The sequence below is a fragment of the Sebastes fasciatus genome, chromosome 7 (genome assembly GCF_043250625.1).
Source record: "Sebastes fasciatus isolate fSebFas1 chromosome 7, fSebFas1.pri, whole genome shotgun sequence".
In the NCBI taxonomy this organism is placed as follows: Eukaryota; Metazoa; Chordata; class Actinopteri; order Perciformes; family Sebastidae; genus Sebastes; species Sebastes fasciatus.
Window position 1 is genome coordinate 19235105 of NC_133801.1, and position 21510 is coordinate 19256614.

Consider the following 21510-nt stretch of genomic DNA (forward strand, 5'->3'; position numbering starts at 1 on the left):
ATCCCTAGAGCCACGGCGCTATCACAGCTAAAAAAGGTATATTGACAAAAAAGCGATCCATCACAGTGAGGCAGACTACGGACTGAGGCTGCTCTACACTCTGTGTTCTCACACACTGCCTTCAAGTTAGCATCCCTGAACGAGTGAGTGACCACAACTGGCAAGTGTCAGACCACGGCAACAGCTCTGAACCGCACTGTAACAAAAAAGAAAAGAAAAAGGGAAGAGAAACAGTAGTAATCATCCACTTACCAGCAGCCTGCAGGACCATGTGCATTCGGACTTTAGCCTGTTCTGCTGGAGTCTGCAGAACACAGGTAAAACAAAAACAGAAAATTAAGTCATCAATAACAATGTGATATTTTTAATTCACTCTAACAAAGAGTATCTCATTCTTCTTAGACAACTACAGAACAGAGCCTTGAGCGTGTAGGGGCTCAGTATGTTGCTCGAGGGCACATTAAGCAGGACAGACACTCGTTGGTTTACCTAAGAATGATCTACCTGTTTACTATAGAGCTCAACAGTGACCGCCCACGTTTTGAACGGCCCCGGTTGAGGAAGTGAATGTCCCATTCATTTACTCCATCGACGTTTCAGAAAATCCTTATACAAAGAATTTTTAAGCATGAAACCAAACCAACCAGCTACGAGATGAATCGGGACCATAAAACATTTGATACGGAGCAAAAATACATTGGAAAATGGTACAAGACTGTGTACATAATTATCTTAAGAGTGAAGGAACTACTCATCCCATAAACCATTGCGAATGGCGACTCATCACCTCTGTAAACTCGCAAAAAACTTTTAAACTAACCATTGTTGATCAAAAATGAAGACAGATTCAGTAACTGAATGCCTTATTTCTCGCCTCAACAGTTTTCAGAAACACATTTCGATGAACTATTTTCATAATATAAGAACATTTTTCCAAACGAGCCGTCATTGTTGGCCCGGGTTGAAATCGGGAGCACACCGAGGAGTCACACGTACGAGCACGTACCCTCACTAGCCGTTCACGGGTGCAGTAAACATGTCCATGATAACAGCCACCAATCAGAGACGTCGCTGTCATACTTAGGATTGTGGGTATTGTAGTACCTCTCTGTGACATCGCAAATAATACATGTTTTTCTTAAAACAAGGTCAGACTTGAGGCTTCTACAAGAGCATATACCATTGTTTCACAATCTCGTAGCTCGCGGTAAGTCTACCTTGGATGGTTACGACATTAATAATAAGAATAATATAATGATCAAAATCCCTATTCAGAATATGAATGGGATGTTCACCTCTGGAACCACACTATTGAGCTCTATACCACCCTGCTGCCTGAGATATCACAAAGCGCAGTTCATAACAGGAGAGACAGCCTCCACACTGACACAACTTTATCTACTGTATGTAATCTAGCTGTAAAACTGTTGTGTCCCTTAGGCTGAAATATATTTTACCCATGACGATAATCTTTAACTGCAACCATTAGAGTGAGCGTTCCCTTAAACTGTCCTCACGGAGCACCGAGGGACAACTTCACCAATCTACCAGTCTAATCATCTGTATAAAAGAGAAAGAAAAAAAAAAACCCTGCTGGTGAAAAACAGAAAGCAACAACATCTCTGACACACCAGGGAGAATCAATGAGGAAGAGATGAAGAGAAATTTAGAGACAAAGAGGGAGAGTGAGAGGAGAAGAGAGAAAACAAAAGCTGCTGTAACAAGTCTTTGGAGAGTTGGATGAGAGGGCACAGAGAGCACATTTTACAAAGATCACAGCCGAAGACTCAACATATTCCCCATCCCATCATGTGTGTGTGTCTGTGTGTGTGTGTGTGTGTGTGCATCCGAAACGCTTAGCGGGCATGAACGGGGGGAGGGCCTTGTGCTTTGACAGCTGTATTGGGAGGCGCAGCCCATTTTCCTGACATGCCCTCAAAAGGGTCTTGCTGTAATTCCAATATCACTGCTATTAGATTTGAGGGTCTTAATTGTCAAGGAAGAATGATGGCTACGACAGGGCGCGGAGCTGTAAAAGGCGAGCAAGCTGCAGATTGCTCTCGGAGGTTGTTTTTTTTTCTTTTTTTCTCGACGCTGCCGTGGCACAGCGGCCCTCGTTACCATGCAGCGGTGGAGACTGTGTGTAGGATTAGAGAGAAATTAAATGCTAATGGGGATGGGATCTGAATCCGCTGCCTGGGAGCATCATTTAGACGACAGGGCCGGGGCGTCGCTGACAGGCAGCGCTTCCTCCCTCCTCCTCCTCCTCCTCCGCCTCCTCCACAGACAACTCGACTCTTCCTCCCACCATTCCTTCTCTCGGCTTCCCCGCCCCACCCACAGCAAAAAAATCTGATTTATCAGACTGTAAACTTGTCACTTTGTAAAAACGTCACTTTTCGGTGGCAGCCGGGGAAATATAATGACCCCCTTTAATGTGGCGATGTCAGGGTGCTGTATTCTAGATGGGACGCACATCAAGGCACTGCAGACAGACTGACGCACACTTAATGCAACATGGATGTGTGTGTGTGTGTGTGTGTGTGTGCGTGTATCCCCTGTAGCAGGTGACATAGGGGATCACGCTCAGACTGACTGGCACTGCTCGACAGCTGAAATTACTAATCACTATTATGCTGGAGAAGAGGAGGAACACTTGAGGCCTTCACCCACACACAGATGTATACACACACACGCTTTCTATTCCCTCTTCTCACGCATTTTTTTCTCGCTTTTTGGCATTTTCTTTACAGCAAAAGGAAGGATTACACGCCATAAAATAAAAGTCCTGTAACTCAGTTAAACGGTACAGGGGTTTAGCCTGCTGAACAATTAGAACGACACGGGAATCAGTCTTGGTGCAACCAGTCATTTAAAGCAATAACCCATCACATCTTTAACTAACCTGATCATTGTGTGCCGTGTGCAATCATCTTAGTTACAGTTTATCACGACGCCCCCCTCAGTAATTACATTAGCATTCGTTTACATTGGCCTTAAGGCATGGGTAAGTCCATGCGTCCTCAATTCACAAACACACACACACGCTATCCTGCCAGCTGTGGGTAATACAACACTGAATCACACAAGATAGAAAGCCGATGCTGCTGCGTTCGCTGTCGCTGTTTCAAGCAACTTCCTGTTCTTACGACACCAATCAGTGATGTCAAAGCAGTTATAACACCTGCTTTAACATCAATGACTGGCCAGAGGTGTGCAACATGCTGAGAAGTTTTAAGGCTCTTTCATAAGCCAACATTCGTTTGGGCAGTTGTGAACGCAATAATACGCAATAATCATACTCTGGCGCAGACCAAAACAACCCATCCGAGAGGTGGTCTTAGACTGCTTCCAAGTTAACCAAAACACAGGGGATTCAAAGTCTGCGATTCCCTGCATAGATAGTGGCAGTTCTTGAGGCAAAAAAGATAAATTCGCTCCTTTGTTCACGCCCCTCAGCATCTTATTTTTCTTAATTTGGTCCGCTTTAATTTGTGCACTGTGAAATCGAACCAGACTAAATAGAAAACGAACCAAAAGTATCAACTTCACTCTGTTTCGAACTAGCCAAATGGACAATGGCTTGTGAAAGCGCCCTTAGTTCTACCATGTGTGCTTCCTGCCAATAAAGAACTAAATGAAGGCGGAAACAGGCTAATTAATATCAAATTATCAAGTGATAAAAGATACTCAGAAGTCAACTCACAACTAAGCAAACATAATGATACAGAACACACAAGTACACACACACACACACACATTGCCTGTTTTCCCAACAAACTCTATTTTTCTCTCTAATTCACCCATGCGTGGCCGCTTCCTCTGTGTGTAATTCATTAGTAAACAATAAAAAGGCGTTAATTGTGCTCCCCAGAGGCAGATCTGTGTTCCCCCCACTGGGAAAGAGGCACCCGCTGCATCTGAAGTGGCTTCGCCCCTCAATTAGAAACTGCGCCTTTCCGACTCACACAAACAAACATGAGACACAGAAGGAAGGACTATGTGTGTGTGTGTGTGTGTGTGTGTGTGTGTTTAGAGGGAGTACGGTGGGAGTGTGTGTTGGGAATGAGCAGCGCAGGGGCTTTAGATTATCACACTGTGAGGAGAGGGGGAAACAGGCAGAGGGGGACAAAAGACAAGACAGACAAAGTTTCTTTTGTTTTCTTCAGAGCTCAGGAAATATAGCAGACCAAAAAAATGGGAGAGTGCGAAGAAGAGGGAAGGTGAGGAAGGAATTATGACGAAGAAGAAGAAGAAGATCACGGACCAAAGGCAGACAGGATCAGACATGGAGAGGAGGTTTTAGAAAGTAGAAATGGAGAGTTATTCTTAGTCGGCTGACGCTCATACGATATAGTCAACTAATCGATTAGTTGATTTAATCAACAGATCTGTAAAACTGAGTTTCTCCACAAAGAATCACACAACAGCACCATTTTAAAGTCTTGTGTTTACCAGAGATGTGCTCATAGGTTTCTTGTAAATAAGTCAGCTTGAAAAAGCATTAAAAAATGACTATTCGACTAAAGAAATCTTAGTCGACTAACACCAAAACAACCAATTAGACGACTAATCGACTAAGAGTGGGCAGCTCTAACTGTGACACTGTGGCACTGTTAACCTGAGAGCAGAACCAAGTGTCTCTCAATTCAGTGTCTTGCTCAAGGACACCTTGATATGCAGAAAAGGAGAACCACCACAAAACCTACGATTAATTGATCAGCTGTTTAACTAACCGAGCCACGACCGTCTTAAAGGCAGGATTTATGATAAACAACTACTTCGTACGACATGTCATCAAACCACGTTGGATGCAAAAGCATTTACGGCTGTTCTGAACGACAACATTGAAAGGCTGGGTGACAATCTGGCCCTCATATAGAGGGGATAAGATGCAATAATTGTTTAAATAAGAGAATAATAGTTCAGGCAATTCTTCCTGGAGGGAATTCATAGAGAATAAAGGGCCTAAAGAATGAAAAAGGGCCTGATAGAGAAGTTCAAATCCTCCCTTGCCTTTCCTCCACACACCTGGCCATTTGCTGCGAATGATTATTTCAGATTTATGTGCCCATGCTTTGAGATTATCTGTCTCTTGTGCCTTTCAGCTGAAACACAGAAGGCGCCCTCTCTGAATGCTTCTATATGTTTATGAAATCTAGTCATGCATGTATGGTGCAATATATTTGTCCTCCCTCTCTCTCTGATGGTGTTAAGGAACACATTTTTTTATAAACATCCTCCTTTTCAAGCAGCTGTCATAAAAGAATCTACTATTTTTGGGATATTATTGCCGGTACTGATACCCACACCCGTTTGACTCGGTCTAACTCTCGCCCTGAATGTGACAGGAAGTCCTGTATGCTCACGGCAGGCCTCCGGCTTGTTCCCTTACCTCACCACAGCGATGACAGACACACTGAGACACGCATTCGCTGAGCCTAAGTGCCCAGCGTCTGTCCCATTAGTCAAAAATAAACACGGCCCATTAGAAAAATAAATAACCCTCACTCGGCTTGGTAAAAACAATGCTACACTGTGTATAATGAGGTACCGCATGCAGGAAATTTCATCTATTTGTAGTCATGCTCTGGTCCAAGGGACTATTATTATTATTATTGTTATCAGGCCTGAGGCCGAGCAGACAAAGCAAAGGATGGTGGGTCAGCAGATGAATAAACGCCTGTAAGAGAGGCAGAATAAAGGTCACATAGCTGCATCTGACCAGACTGTGGTCAATAATTAACTCCCTCTATCGTACCAAAACAACAAGAATTAATTTATGACTGAGCAGAAAGAGACACAAGAGAGACTTTTAAAAAAGTAAGGTTGAATAGCAGACAGCATCATACATGCAAGCTGAAGAGCAACACTTTTAGCTACTTTTATTCATCCTCTCCTGACATAATCTGTCCATCCGTTCATTTCTATACAATCCTTCACTCAATCTACGATAACCACATCCAGTTCAGGTGAGACACGGACAAAAAGTGAGTGAGTGAGGAGGAGACCGAGGGGAGAGAGCGGGACAATGAAGCAATGAAGGGTTAGATAGATACTGTAGGTCAGAGAATCAGAGCGAAGCGCTGCTGGTCTTTCCTGATGATTAGTTGAGCTCCAGAATCGGCCGACATAGTAAACCATCATCTGCCAGGCGGCTCCGAGGAGCGAGGCCAGTGCAGCTCATCTCATCTCTACTACAACTCAACCTCTCAACAGAATATGAGATATACAGTATATATGCTGCCGTGTGCAAAACAATTTAAAGAGAAAATTAAAGGTAATATTGATGACATTTTGATGTCAATAATACGTAATACGTCCACAAGGCCTTTAGAAAGGTGCAGAATAAAAGAATAGCTATTCCTGAAAACAAATTTGTGAATTTATCATTTAAAAAATGTTGGCGGGTCCAAAATGAATGTTTTGTTTATCTCTGTGGAAGATATCGGACGTTTGGTTCCCACTTCTAACAAGGCTTGAGAGCCAATAGTAAGAAGACATCGGTATCACGTGGTATCTCTGGGTCGTCAGTTAGTGTGGAAAAAACAGATAAACGGCTGAGATTGACGGTAAGTGCCTGGCAACGACTTGTTGGGAAGTAAATGTAATGGAACTAAATGCGACGTCTAGTGGCTGAATGTTAACAATAGCACCTATAAAACAGATCCCTTTGAAAATCTGTATTTAATACCATTAAAGTTTCTGGATTGCTGTTGAAAATGACAACATAAGGTATTAGTTAGGTATTATCTCATTATAAACCTGCATTAAAAAATGCACCGATACCGGATCATATATTGGGCCGACACTGACTCAAATAGCTGGATCGGATATCAGTAACAATGGGGCCGATCTATTCAATGCAGCTCTATGTTTATATACTACTGTATATACATAATAGACTTGAATTGTAATTCCTGTTCATTTTGAAGATTTTTTTTCAACAAGTTGCTGGTGTACTATTTATTATTGTACTAATGAATAACAATTCAGTAAATCACATTCCTAGGTCTGACATTAACCAAATCCAAACTATCAAAATAGTGTATGCCCATGAAGCACCAAAAAATCCTGAAGGACAGATTGGTGGCTTTGTCTATGTCTCTATGTCCTCTTGGTAAAGTAAGTTTACCAAAGAGTTCAAGTGCATTTCTTTAACAGGTAAATAAAATCACTCCTGCTGTAAAAGTTTGTGATTACTTTACATTCTTATGAAACCAGCTTTTGAAACAAAGTTTAACAGTACATGCTCAAGGTCAACAGATATATATTGCAGTATTGTAAACATGCACATTAAGAAATCCAGTAAAAATCCAGCAACACTCTGGATTCAAACAGAGTTCGGGACCTTGGTCACACGTTATCCCGCTCCCTATATCCTACCTAAAAAGTAAAGAATCTGAATGAATAAAAGAATGAAATGTGGTTTTGAGTAAACCCTCCTGACAGTTTCAAACGTCTCTAAAACACTATCTTGAGTCCATCTACTGTAACATTAATCCTAATTGCACCATTGTGACCATTATTATCTGTCAATAAACAGTTTCAATATACAGTCTCTCTAACTCTCTTTATGCTGGAGCTGATATGCTCAATATTCATCTCATTATATTTTTAAAGTCTTCATCTGTTTCCATTTTCTTTCATTTGTTGCATTTCGCTCAGGCTTCCTCCTCGTCTCTTCTTCCTCCTCTCCGCCTCCCCCCAAACAAACACACTGATATATCCCATACCCAAAAGAGGACAGGGGAAAACAGAGCCCCTAGAAAATGCAATATTTCTGTTTTTAATATCGAGGTCTATAAGATCAGGGCAGAGATGGGTTCCATGGCAATATGTTTATTTATATATTTTATAAGGAAGAGAAAAAAAAATCTGCCTATCAGTGTATGTATTTGGGGGGCCTGGGCCCAACTGTATCGGAGCTCATCTTATATGAAAAATAATGTTGTGTATGGCTATACTTTTATATATAATGGCAATATGGGATCAGGGCTCTTTTACAATGTGCCATACTTCAGGCTAGGGCTAACAGCATTTTATGGCCCGCCAGCAGTTCATCTTCATGTCTCAGGCAGGCAGGAGCACTGCATAATAATGTCGTTTCCTGCCCCCAAATGCTATTTCACAGGCCGGGGCTCATTTCTCAAACTTCACCACTTTTACAATTTCCCAAACTTTTATTCCCGTCATTATTACCAACAAGATTTCATTACGTATTTAGAATGTAAACAAGTCTGAGTAATGACACTCCCCCGTCTCCCTGGAATCATTCCCGCTGATGGCTCTGCCGCTATCTCCGGCGCGCGTATTCGTACAAACGCACACACACACACACACACACACTAAAACATGCATACAAATACACACATGCACTGCAGTTTGCCCACATACAAGAAGTACACATACACAAACTGCCCCAGCCAGGATACAACTCAAAGGCAGTAATTTACTACCCCATGTGCATGCGTGTGTGTGTGTGTGTGTGTGTGTGCGCGTGCATGTATGTGTCCCCGATAAAAGGGGGAGGCGGTGGGGGTGAAAGGGGGTGGGGAGGGGGGGTGACGGAGAGAGTTTTATACTCAACTCACATAAATCATGTAGAAGAAAAATGAGCAAATGTGCAGGCTAACTCATCTTCTCCCCATCCGGAGAAAATGAAATTCACTGGAATACCTATCAAAACTGCAATCATCCAGAGATAATATCTTCTTTGGTCTATCTGCACTTTCCGATTTAATTTCCTCCATGCCCTTGACATCCAGCGATACCATTAAGATGAAGCACATACAGTAAGGGAGTAGTTCTCACGTTTTGATATATGAGATCTCCGCGCTTAATGTAATATCATCATTTGGAAATTAATGCAATCTTTCTTTTGTTTGGGGGGGGGGGGTTGTTTTTTTTGGAAACACTCAAGGAGCGAGCCGTGGTGAGACGGGCAACGAGACGGGAGAGCAAGACAGCGACGGGGACACATGAAAAGGAGACAGAAAAACAAGTGATACGCGAGAAAGGAGGGAAAGACGGGGGGGATACTTTGTATTTTGTGGAGCCCCCCCTTCCTCTTCTTCCCCTCCTTCGCTGCCAGAATGACATGCAATTACGTCTGGGCCTGCCCCGAGTCAGAGGTCACTCAAATTACTCCATCATTTAGCCGCGCCGTCGAGATGAGAGAGAGAAAGAGACCACCCCACCCCCCTCCACATCCTCCCAACCCCCGCCGCCACATCAAATATCATGAAATCATTAGTGTAATAAGCATGGAAATCTGTTTGCAGATTATCAACACCCCACGCCTCCCCTTCCCCTCCTTTATCTGCCCAGAATCTCTCTCTCTGAGCCGTTTTCACCTCTTTATCCTATACAATCATATTAGAGAGGAAGAAAGACAGACGGAGACAAAGAAATACAAAGAAAGAGAAAGAGATACAGTGAGAGATAAAGAGAAAGTGTTTAATGAGACAATTACAGACGCAGAATAAAGAAAAGGAACGATAATATATCATTTTGAGCTCTGAGCTCTCCTCAACTTCTTGTATTTTACGCTAAGACAGCTCAAAGTCAAATCGCCGCCATATTCAGTGACGCCAGGTTTGTCACATTCTTGGTGTGTGTTGTCCTCCACACTACAGCTGCTGTTGCCTATCTGTCAGTAGGCCAACAAGGCTATTTGCCTCAGTAAACTCTTCAACTCGCCAAGGGACACTGTGGCGACATCAGCCATCCCTGAAGAAAGCCATGTGTACAGCGGCCTGGTGACCTCTCGTTTCTACGCTACCTTTTAGAGTAAATCAAACACGTTCTTGTGATACAGAGCACCTCTGCATGAGTACATTGTTGATGCTGTAAAGTATTTTTTAAATAAAACGAAGAGTGCAGGGCAGCTCTCAGAGAAGCAGAGGGTCCGACTTTAGAAGAGACAATGCCCCCAAAACACCCAATAATGCAAATTTTTTAGTACTAATAAAAACAACTGAGGAATTGCTGGGATTGAGTATATTCCTGTGTATCATCATGACATTTAAAACAATATGGAGCAACATGAAGATAATTTTTTAAACTTATCTGCACTGAGTGTGAAGCCATGTGATGTATCCCTGAATTACTTTACTCAACAAGTACATTTTACCATCCTGATGGTGATCACATCAAGTTAAGCAAGTTAAATTACTGACTTCGTCTAGTAATACAGGGTTGCAACTAACGATTATTTTTATTGTTGATTAATGTGTTGATTATTTTCTCGATTCGTTGTTTGCTCTATTAAACGTCGGAAAATGGTGAAAAATGTTCATCAGTGTTTCCCAAAGCACAAGATGACGTCCTCAAATGTCTTGTTTTGTCCACAACTCAAAAATATTCAGGTTTCTGTCATAGAGGAGTAAAGAAACCAGAAAACATTCACATTTAAGAAGCTGGAATCAGAGAATTTTTTACCTTTTTTTTCTTTAAAATATTACTCAAACTGATTTATCGATTATCAAAATAGTTGGCTATTAATTTAATAGTTGACAGCTAATCAATTAATCGTTGCAGCTCTAATACCGATACTGTCTGAGGAAGGGTTTGAAGGCCATTTAGGCAACAATGAATATTAAGAGCCTGTCAATGAAATACTGACAGGCTTAGTGCCAAAATGACCTTATATCATTAGTAGAGGGACAACTACACAAATCAGAAGTAAAATAACTAATTTCTCTGACGGCAGATTTAACAGAGAGACACATATAGTAATTCCGCTGATTGTTTGAACTATTAGATTAATTAGGGTTACTGCACAACCTTTAAATGGTTCAAAAAACACTTCAAGGCTGTGTTACAAAATAACTATGCCTTTATTTAATATAAGAAAGATGCATTATGTATACTCAACTGGCGATAAATTGACAATATTTTAATATGTCATGCAATTCTGACACCTATAGTATTCTTATCCCCAAAAATGAGATCACCAGGGGTTTGATGCGTGCCTAAATTAAGGTGGTGTAACCACTGGTCATATGCAAACAATTCCACTTTAACAATGTGTCTGGTGTTAATACAATTAAAACCATATTTTTTCTATAAACAAACTTAAAAAGGCTTTTACAAAAGGCCTACAATGTCCCATTAAGTCTTAATGTAAATTTGAAAATATGACAACACAGATGTGTCATTTCAGTTTTCTGTGAATCGTGACCTCAACTCAACCTGCAACACTGTAACGACCTGTTAACCAGCCTTTCCTGCTCTCCACCATCATGTTCTATTCAAACTCCCATCCCAGGACCGATCTCCCTCTTTCCCCTGTTCTTCCTCTACTCTTCTTCTATCCTTCCCCAGGCTGTGTGTGTGTGTGAGTGTGTGTGTGGTAGAACGATGGCTACAGCTGCTGATAGAGCCAGTGATCTTGATGAGGCTGATTCCTCATGTATTGATTGAGCTGCTGGCTTTCTTCTCCTTCGCTCTGAGAAGCTGTGCATCTGGACTGATTAGCTGCTGTAGGCCACCTCTTTCACTATCGCTCCGTTTCTCCCAGAGCAAGGAGTCGTCCGACTCAAACTTGTGTATGTGTGTGTGTGTGTGCACTTGGACGTGTCTGTGCGTGTGTTTGTACAAAGGCAGAAACTAACGCAGAGCACTGGGAGCAATTAACTTCAGTCTTTTTCTCTGCATCGCTACTGATCGCGTTCAGTCAATCTGCTGAAATGCGAAAACAAAACAAACATGAACAATAAAACAAACCTCAGACCACATAAATCTTAATTGCCCACCTAATTACCGCGCCAGTCATTCGCTCATACCGTTAACTTAACAGGAGGAGGAAGCGTTAGTATTCATCAAGAAAAATCAAGCGCAAGAATTATTTGAACATAAGTTTGATTGTCACATCAGTTCTCAAATATTGTTTTTGTTATGAGTAAACAACGGAACAGTTTCTCTGCTATAACTACTGCAAATTATTCTAATTAATTAAAAGCACTTCCTCTGATAGAGGTCCAAGTTAGCTCCTTGAAAGGATAATATGAGCTTGGCGACACCATGATAAGTGTCAATATGGTTGATGCACTAATCTTAAGAGCGGTACATCAACAGAAAGTCATAAATGCCTGTTTAGAAATCTACAGGGAAGTATGTGTGAGGTATAGAGGGAAACAGCATTTCCAACAGCCCTACAACTCTACCTCAGAGGGAGACGAGCTCCGTTATTTACAGTTCTCTGTCCCGAATCGTAATCAGAGTCTTGCGCTCCCCAGGCAGCTGTACGACTGGGGTGCAATCTCCCCATAAGCATAAACACACCCATAAATTCAGACACTCAGTATTCAGGTATTCAAATTCCCAGAGACATATATACAGTATATATAGAAAAAAAATGCACTGGTAAACATACCAATGTGTGTTTATGTGTGTAAATGTGTAATGGTTAACTCTGAGCGGGATCCTGATAGAGACTAAGAATCAAATGCAAACATGTTCTAATCTGTTCCTTTAGGTCCACTTAGTGCAAAAACTTTACAAAACACACATGCAAACTGGCTGCACTAACCCCTGCCGAGAAACATTAACGCAACTATACTCACATGTGCAACACCGATCACTGTGTGAACGACAATCTAGTTTACATTCCTTAACTGATCTGTATAACTTCAGTGAATTAGTATAAAATAATATGATACACAATTTATATATAGTATATACACATGTACATACATAAAGGAAAAAATTCAATACAGCATAGTATTGCGACACTATGCGAGGCGATAATGGATCGATACACAAACATTAAGTATCAATCTTTTATTAAATAAACTATTTAACTCTTAACAATCTGATGGCCGGCCGCTATTCTGTCCTAGCGGGTTCAGTCTTAAAGCTAGAGTACAAATACTGGTATCGTATGAAACTAAAAAACCTGAGGAATCAATTGGTACCAACCATGGAAAAAATGGCATGGCGATTTTCAAAGGGGTCCCTTGACCTCTGACCTCAAGATATGTGAATGAAAACTCTGAGATGAACAGAGTGAAAACTGTATCTTATTAGATAAAACAGATGTTGAAAAACTGCATCATTTGCGGTTGAAAAACAGGTAATATAACAATTAGGGCTGTCAAAGTTAACATCATAATAACGCATTATTGCAAATTCGTTTTAACGCCACTAATTTCTTTGACGCATTAATGCAACTTGCGATTGTTTTTAATTAACCTCTTAAAAATCCGACAGGCCGCCGTCGGGCCCGGCCGCTATTCCATTGGTACCAACCATGTCATACTAGCCTGTCGCGAGGGGGGGTAAATAAAAGGAAAAACTGGCATGGTCATTTTCAAAGCGGTCCCTTGACCTCTGACCTCAAGATAGGTGAATGAAAATGTGTTCTATGGATACCCACGAGTCTCCCCTTTACAGACATGCCCACTTTATGATAATCACATGCAGTTTGGGGCAAGTCATAGTCAAGTCGGCACACTGACACACTGCAGCTATATATATACATATATATAGTACATCATATTTGTCTGCCCTATACTATACTGACCCAGCATCTCTTATGTCTTATGGATATTAGTTCACATTCCTCCGCTTGCCTTTAAAAGGAAGACTCATCTTAACATGAGACACACATTACCTAATGTTTGCCAAGATGTAACTGCCAATACACATATTGATTAATGCTGTTTATGCATGTAATCCTCTCTTGAATAATTCACACCCCCTTTTATGGAGTACCACATCAATCACACCTCCAGACCTACCCATAGACATCTCCAAAGCCGAACTAGACCATTACTATGCCGTGCACTATATTTAATGTCCGTCATGTTATTTAAGTGTCTGAACTCTGAGTGAGAAATCTATGCGCTAGTGCCCTCGAAAAATGACCACAGTGGAGCGAAAAAGTAGGGAGCGGTGAATTAGTTAACGAGGGAAGCCAAAGAGACCACTGTACCCAACCAGCACTTCTCAATCTCACATGTCGTAAGTGCAACACGATGCTTTAGATAAATAATTAATCGTATTGTAATTTGTAATAATAGCATTAATAGTTTTGATATAAAAGGTGAAAGAGTTCTGATTACACTCAATAATAAGGAACAATTCTGCGATTGAGCTTCACAACGTCGAAATCTGAGGCGAACTTTATCTGATCTGCCGCTCGCTCGAGTGGAGAGTCGCTGCGAACTGTTTGAATTTCGGGGTCAGTCATTTGTGTGGCATATTCAGGGTCATTTGCGTAGCGCGTGGTGGGGCTGGGGGGGGGGTCATTTGCGTAAGGTGCTGGGAGCTGCAGGTTTAGTATGCAGGGAGGCGAGGGAGGGAGGGCATGTGACATCCACAGAGAGCCGAGACCCTCGCTGACCCCTGTCTATAATTCATCCCCTGGAATATGGGGCACATCAAACCTTGGTTCCTTCCCACCCAAAAAGAGGAGAGAGAACCTTTTCACTTTGTTGCATGGCACTCTGACCCCGTATTAAAGCGAGTAGCAAGAGAAAACGCTGGAAACGTTGGCTATTAAATTTTTCAGGGCTGTCCCGGGAGAGCGTTTCCAGCAGGCCCCCCCGATTCATGGATGGGAGAAGACTGAGGAAAGGCCCCGTGCTGAGAGAAGGATGGAGAGGGAGAAGGAGGCAGGGGTGGGGGTGTGTCTGAAAGGTAAAATAATAATCTCCTTTCATACATCCATGTGCAAACTGGTATGCAAAAATCCTGCAAATATCCACAACTAAATGCAAAAATGAGGGTGGATAACCTGCGTGTGTGTGTGTATGTGTGTGTGCGTGAGTATGTGTGTGTGTGTGTGTGTGTGTTTGGTCAGAATTTGGGATAAATGAAACTCTGATATAAAAGGTGGACCAGGCCCTAGGTGGGGACACTACCCTCCCTCTATCCCTGTTTTCTATGTTTTCTCTGCCTCTCTCTCTCACTGCCTGTTAACTGCAGGTATTCAGCTCCAACTCTGGAGGTTTCATTAGGAATGCAGAAATCAAAGTGTGTGTGTGTGTGTGTGTGTACGGGGGGATATAAGGGGGGTGTCAAATAGAACTTACCAGATGTTCTAATCTGCCTTTGAGGTTCGCGGCGTCCCTGCAACACAACAACACATTTCCACCACTGTAAATAAAGCGCAGACACAAAAAGTCATTCAATAAAAATAACTTGATGCACACACATCCACCGAAATAAATACACACATAAATACACATAACAGAGACAGAAGAACAATCTCTACATTATTCAAGTATGCTCGAATGAACACTTCTGAATATTTTAACAAGGGCTGTCAACGTTAATAATGACGCGCTAACGCAAAAAAGTTTTAACAGCACTAATTACTTTAACGCATGAACACAATCGATCTTTCAAGGCTGTAGTGGGCTCAGTTTTAAAGCTGGAGTGAAGATACATCATACAAAAAACAGAAAATTGAAGGAATCCATCGGTACCAACCATGTCATACCAGCTTGTCGCAAAGGAGGCTAAATAACGCTTCAAACTTCTGCTAAATTTTGGCGAGGAAAAACTGTCATGACCATTTTCAAAGGGGTCCCTTGACCTCTGACCTCAAGATATGTGAATGAAAATGGGTTCTATGGGTACCCACAAGTCTCCCCTTTACAGACATGCCCACTTTATGATAATCACATGCAGTTTGGGGCAAGTCATAGTCAAGTCAGCACACTGACACACTGAGAGCTGTTGTTGCCTGTTGGGCTGCAGTTTGAGTTTGTCATGTTATGATTTGAGCATATTTGTTTATGCTGAATGCAGTACCTGTGAGGGTTTCTGGACAATATTGTTCATTGTTTTGTGCTGATAAATGATTTCAAATAATAAATATATACATACATTTGCATAAGGCAAGCATATTTGCCCACTCACATGTTGACAAGAGTATTAAATACTTGACAAATTTAAGGTACATTTTGAACAGATAAAAAATGTGTGATTAATTTGCAATTAATCCCGATTAAATATTTGAATCGATTGACAGCCCTAGTTTTAACGCATTGAATCGGAACAATACATGTGGCTAATTCTGATTAGCTGGAACTTGGGAGGCAACTTACAATTTTTTTTATTATTAATTAATATAACCATCATTTTCTCAATCAATTGATTCATTGTTTGGTCTATAGAATGTCAGCAAATAGCAAAAAAAAAATGCCCATCACCAGTTTCCACAGTCCAAGATGACAAAAGTAACGTAAATGTCTTGTGTCCAACCATCGGTCCAAAAATATGGAGTTTATTTCATGGAAGACTAAGAAAAATTGAATATATTTGCATTTGAGTAGCTGAAACTAGTGATTTTTTTGATTAATTGATTAATATTAATTGATTATCATATGTACTATAGTTGATAAATTGGCTAACTGTTTCAGCTCTAGAGGAATACAGTCAGCAACTGTCATAATCATCTCACTGTATTTCTTTTCAGTTATGAACAGAATGGAAATGGTTTGATGACATCAAAAAAGGTTTTAGTTAATCAAAAGGAAATAAATAGATAATGAAGAATTATCCTAATTGTAACCTATCAGACTGGAGTGCTGTGTGCATTTGTTTGTGTGTGTGTGTTTGCCTCCACACCAGAACAGAGGTGAGCTAATATTGTCGCCTCACTGTTGCTAGTCATAATAGCAATTTCCAAGTACAGAGGAGGAACTCGGAGCTTATTATCTGTGAATTAATAAAAAAATGTGTGTATGATTATCAGGGTGGCAACAGCAGAACGGCGAGCCGAGGAAGTGGAAGAAGAGGAGGGGGCGAGCGGTCGGTTTTAAAAAGAGCAAATTGGCAGTAAATAATAGATGCGATTTTGGCACATTTCAAATTTGCAGCAGTGGAAATCAACAGATCAAGAGAACACAAACAGCCCCCGTCCCCGATCCCGGCACCCCCCTCCAACTCTGGCCCCCATTACTGACAACTCCACCCTGGCCGTGGCGTTTCACTGTGTGTGTGTTTGCGTGTGTGTGTGTGTGTGTGCTGAGAGGGAGGAAGGCTTATCGACAGGCTTCAGTTGCTAATGCAGCCAGCAGCATCACAGTGTAAATCTACACCATCTCTAAAATTACATACTGTCTAATCCATCCCACCTCTCCCTCCCTTCCTCCCTTCCTCCCTCCATCCATCCATCCATCCATCAGGCCGGGTCGGTCCCATACCACAAACCTCGGCCATTCCCACACCATCAACATTTCTAAATAATGGTCTGAAGGAATGACTGAAATGCTAAACAGAGATATTAACAAAAGTAAGAAACAACTAGAAAAAGAAGTTGTGAAGAAAGGATGTTTGCAGAGCCACATGCAGACAAGTCAACCACTTAAGGCAAACTTCATCTAGCTGTAATTACATTACATTCTGACAAACATCCCGCCACATTCATTATACATGACGGGCGCCCGGCAACCAGACAGCAAGACATTTGTTACCGTGGTGACAGTGTGTGTAATCCGCTAATGAAGCGCAATTAGCGAGAAACAATCTAACACAGGGGAGACGCAGCGCTCGATCCCTCCTCCTCCGCTCATTTCCCTTTTGCTTTTTTCTTCCCCCTCTTCTCCCCTCACACTCCTTTTTTATAACCAAGTCTTTTATTTTTGTGATCCAACCTTTATTAAGCTCTTCACTTGCATTTAATCCCCCACTCTGTCATCTGTTGTCTTGACTTTATCAAGGGCAAGCTGTCCAGCGCTGTCCGCACCAGGGCCGAAGGGATCGCTCTATCCATTAGACGCGCACACACACACACAAACACACACACACGCACCATTTTACATCCTCATCTCTCTTTTCAAAACATCATATAATCTGCTGAGGTCTTCAGGGACGGTGCTTTCCTTTTCTCCTTATCTCCCTCCCTCCCTCCGCTCTCTGTGCCTTCAACGCAGAGGCAGCATCGATTTCTGAATTACGCCACAATATTAAATAATTAATATACTTGCCATGATTGATGTTTTGCATTAGGCCAATATTAGGTTATCAATCAAAATCCACTTGGTTTAATGTAATAATATTGAAAATGTGTCAGTGCCTGTTCATCCAATTTGTAGTGGAGGCAAGCCAGATAGTAATGGTGGTGTAGCACAAGGCCTCAGAGACACTGTGGCCTGCTTACTACAACCATAGGAGCACATTATAGCCCTGGCACACAGAGGGAGGGAGGGAGGGAGGGCGGGAGGGAGGGGAGAGATGAATTGAAGACATGGAAAGACAGGAATGAAGCAGACAGACAGTGATTCCTGATACGCTGTGACAGGCTTGGCATGCTGAGAAGGCGTGGCAGTCACATAATCACGAAACTGAACTCATGGCATATTCAAAATCTTATTTAGTGCTATATATTGTATAAATTATGTCTGTCAATCGATTCAAATATTTAATCATGATTAATCGCAAATTAATTGCACATTTTTTATCTGTTCAAAATGTACCTTAAAGGGAGATTTGTCAAGTATTTAATACTCTTATCAACATGGGAATGGGCAAATATGCTTGCTTTATGCAAATGCATGTATTGTGTATTATTGGAAATCAATTAACAACACAAAACAATGACAAATATTGTCCAGAAACCCTCACAGGTACTGCATTTAGCATAAAAAATATGCTCAAATCATAACATGGCAAACTGCAGCCCAACAGGCAACAACAGCTGTCAGTGTGTCAGTGTGCTGACTTGACTATGACTTGCCCCAAAACTACATGTGATTATCATAAAGTGGGCATGTCTGTAAGGGGAGACTCGTGGGTACCCATAGAACCCATTTTCATTCACATAACTTGAGGTCAGAGGTCAAGGGACCCCTTTGAAAATGGCCATGCCAGTTTTTCCTCGCCAAAATTTAACACAAGTTCGGAGCGTTACTTAGCCTCCTTCGCCACAAGCTAGTATGATTCCTTAGGTTTTATATGATGCCAGTATCTTCACTCTAGCTTTAAAACTGAGCCCGGTAAAACCTCCGAAAGATCGATTGTGTTAATGCATTAAAGAAATTAGTGGCGTTAAAAAAAAATTTCGTTAACGCGTTATTATCACTTTGACAGCCTTAGTATAGATATTCATTTATACATTTTCATGCAAGTGAAGTACGTTTAACTACAGCCAAAAGAAAAGTGATAGTCATTTTATAATTGTGTGGAGATAAATAGGCACTGCTATAGAGCAGGTTGATGGTTCAATTCTGTTTACCTGTCAAAGTGTCATTCAGCAAGAAACTTTACAAACTGTTCTCCAGATCTGAGATGCTTGAGATAGAAGTCTGTCAAAATGAATGTAACGTTTAGAGATGTTCCGATACCATTTTTTCATTCCCGATATTGATTCCGAGATCTGAACTGGCGTTTTAGACAATACCAAGTACCGATCCGATACCAGTGTATTAAAAACAACACTAGTGCTACCCCTCGAAACTAAAGCCTTGCATACTGTACACGTCAACGTTTTACTGCTGGGATTTCTCAGTGTAAAATATTGCCAAATTGCTGACATTTTGCTAGCTCTGGCTAACGTTGCGCTCTCCACTAGCACCTGCCCGATGGGTACTGTGCATGTGCAACTCTCAACAGAGATGAGAAAGAAGCAAGATGGTTCACTTGTTACCTACTTCCATCCTCAATTTCGGATGCAGCGATCGTTTTTTCCGGAGCTGATGATGGAAGTAGCTAGCGAGTGAACCATCTCTAACTTATTCCGATTGGGCAGGATGTACGGATCGAGCAGCGAGTGACACGCGTTGTTGTTGTTGTTGTTCCTGTGTAGCGTAAATGTTCTGATAAATTATATGATAACGTGATATCGGATTGGTGCATAGACTCACATACTCGCCGACACCTGATCCAGCAATTTAGGCTGTATCGGAGGCATTCCCGATACTGGTATCGGTACAACTCTAGTAATGTTTAACAATTTAGTCACTGATTTTAGTTAGGAGAATACTGGTGCAATATGCCTTTTTCACAGCAGACATTTTGACTTTGCATGGGTGTTACTAATAACAATGGCTCTGTTCCGTCCAAGTATAAGCATGCACAATACAAGGACCCTGAAACTGAAATCAGCCATCCTTAATTTTATCATTTAAACCTGTGCTTTCCCTACTTGTCTCTCACATTTCAAAAGGTCTCCTGTGAAAAAAGCCCATAAAAAGGGAACAAGTAGTTGATGTTCTGAGTCTTTAGAGTCTCAAGATACACCCACAAGTCAAAATTGTGTATTTAGACGATTCACACAAGGCTGCATGTCAGCTCTGACACACAAATGTCTAAATATCTCTATCAAAAGCTAGTTTGGTAAACACTGATCTGAGATCTATGAAGTGTATTCTTCACCAGACAAGCTAAAGCTTAACCTTGGATACATACAGGTGCAGGACAAACACAGCATTGCAAACAAAAAAGAGAGTGTATATTATAAGCTCTCAATTTACCTTCAATGTCAAGCAGTTTACATGACAAAGATCTTGACGGTGGACAGGACACATTGCATCATTAAGTCTTTGGGAACTTGCATTATGTTGTGTGCAGACTACCTCTCTTTTCCCTTCGAAATAGCTACAAGCCAGAAAGACGGAGAGCCTGACAAAGAATGGCGAGTGAGAGAGGGAGGGGTCGGAGACAGAGAGAGAGAGTAATGCACTGTTGTTCCAGGAAATGGTAATTAGTTATCCGAGGTCAATTGAGTAAAACTAGACAAACAAGTGTGAGTGTTAAACTGAGCCCTGGCAGGGTCAATAGAACCAATTTAACATGATCACTGGATCCATCACACTGTCGGCACTTTACTGCTTTCTCATTCCAGCTTTTTTTCTCTCCTTTTATTTAATCCACTTCTTTAATCGCATACTTTTTTTCCTCTCGGCGTCTCACCCGCGCATCCTTTTGTCCTCTATCACTCACAGTACATGTTTCGGTTTCACTGTGTCCAAACCCTTTTCTGTCTCTTGCACTCTAAAGGGGATCTTTAAGCTGTTGCCTCATCTTACCTCATCTCCTTCTCTCCTCACCTGTCATTTTGCCCTCTCCCAAACACCCTCCTCTCTCTCTCTCCCCCTCACCCCATCCTTCACCCTCCCAAACCACTGCGCTCCTGCTAGCAGACAATTAATTACAGGGCCGGCACCAGATGAGTTGTCATTTGTGGTCAAGTTTCTAATAATTGCATTAGGGTCTTCAGGTTTTTCTGAGATGCCCTCCACTTCTTTCCCTCACCCCCTCTCTTTTTCTTCCTCTCTCTTTACTTGAGCCCTCCTCCTCCTCTCCCCCCTCCACCCCTTGACACAGCGGAGATAAATATCTCCAGTCAGTCAATGGAGGCGACAGAGGGACTTAAAATGCAGAGGCCGTCATTTGATTTCCAGCTAACAGAGCTGCCCATTAGCCCAGCACTCATCAGCCATGCATTACCTCTCAGTCCTGCTGTCCACAGTGTGGAAGTGTTAACCCTTTCACTGCCCACTACTGGCCACGTTTACCAGGTAATATCAGGCATACTTTGACCACTGGCCCCAT

At 41.8% G+C, this 21510-nt stretch overlaps 1 protein-coding gene across 1 annotated transcript in view; it reads right to left on the bottom strand.

Moving 5' to 3' along the window:
• The window catches only part of rsrc1 (arginine/serine-rich coiled-coil 1), a 132640-nt gene that overhangs the window by 67689 nt on the left and 43441 nt on the right, over positions 1-21510 (bottom strand). The window contains exons 5-6 of the mRNA XM_074642044.1: positions 15042-15078; positions 253-304 (exon numbers count right to left, since the gene is read on the bottom strand). Coding sequence (XP_074498145.1) covers positions 253-304; positions 15042-15078 — 89 coding nt within the window. The remainder of the gene's footprint in view (positions 1-252; positions 305-15041; positions 15079-21510) is intronic.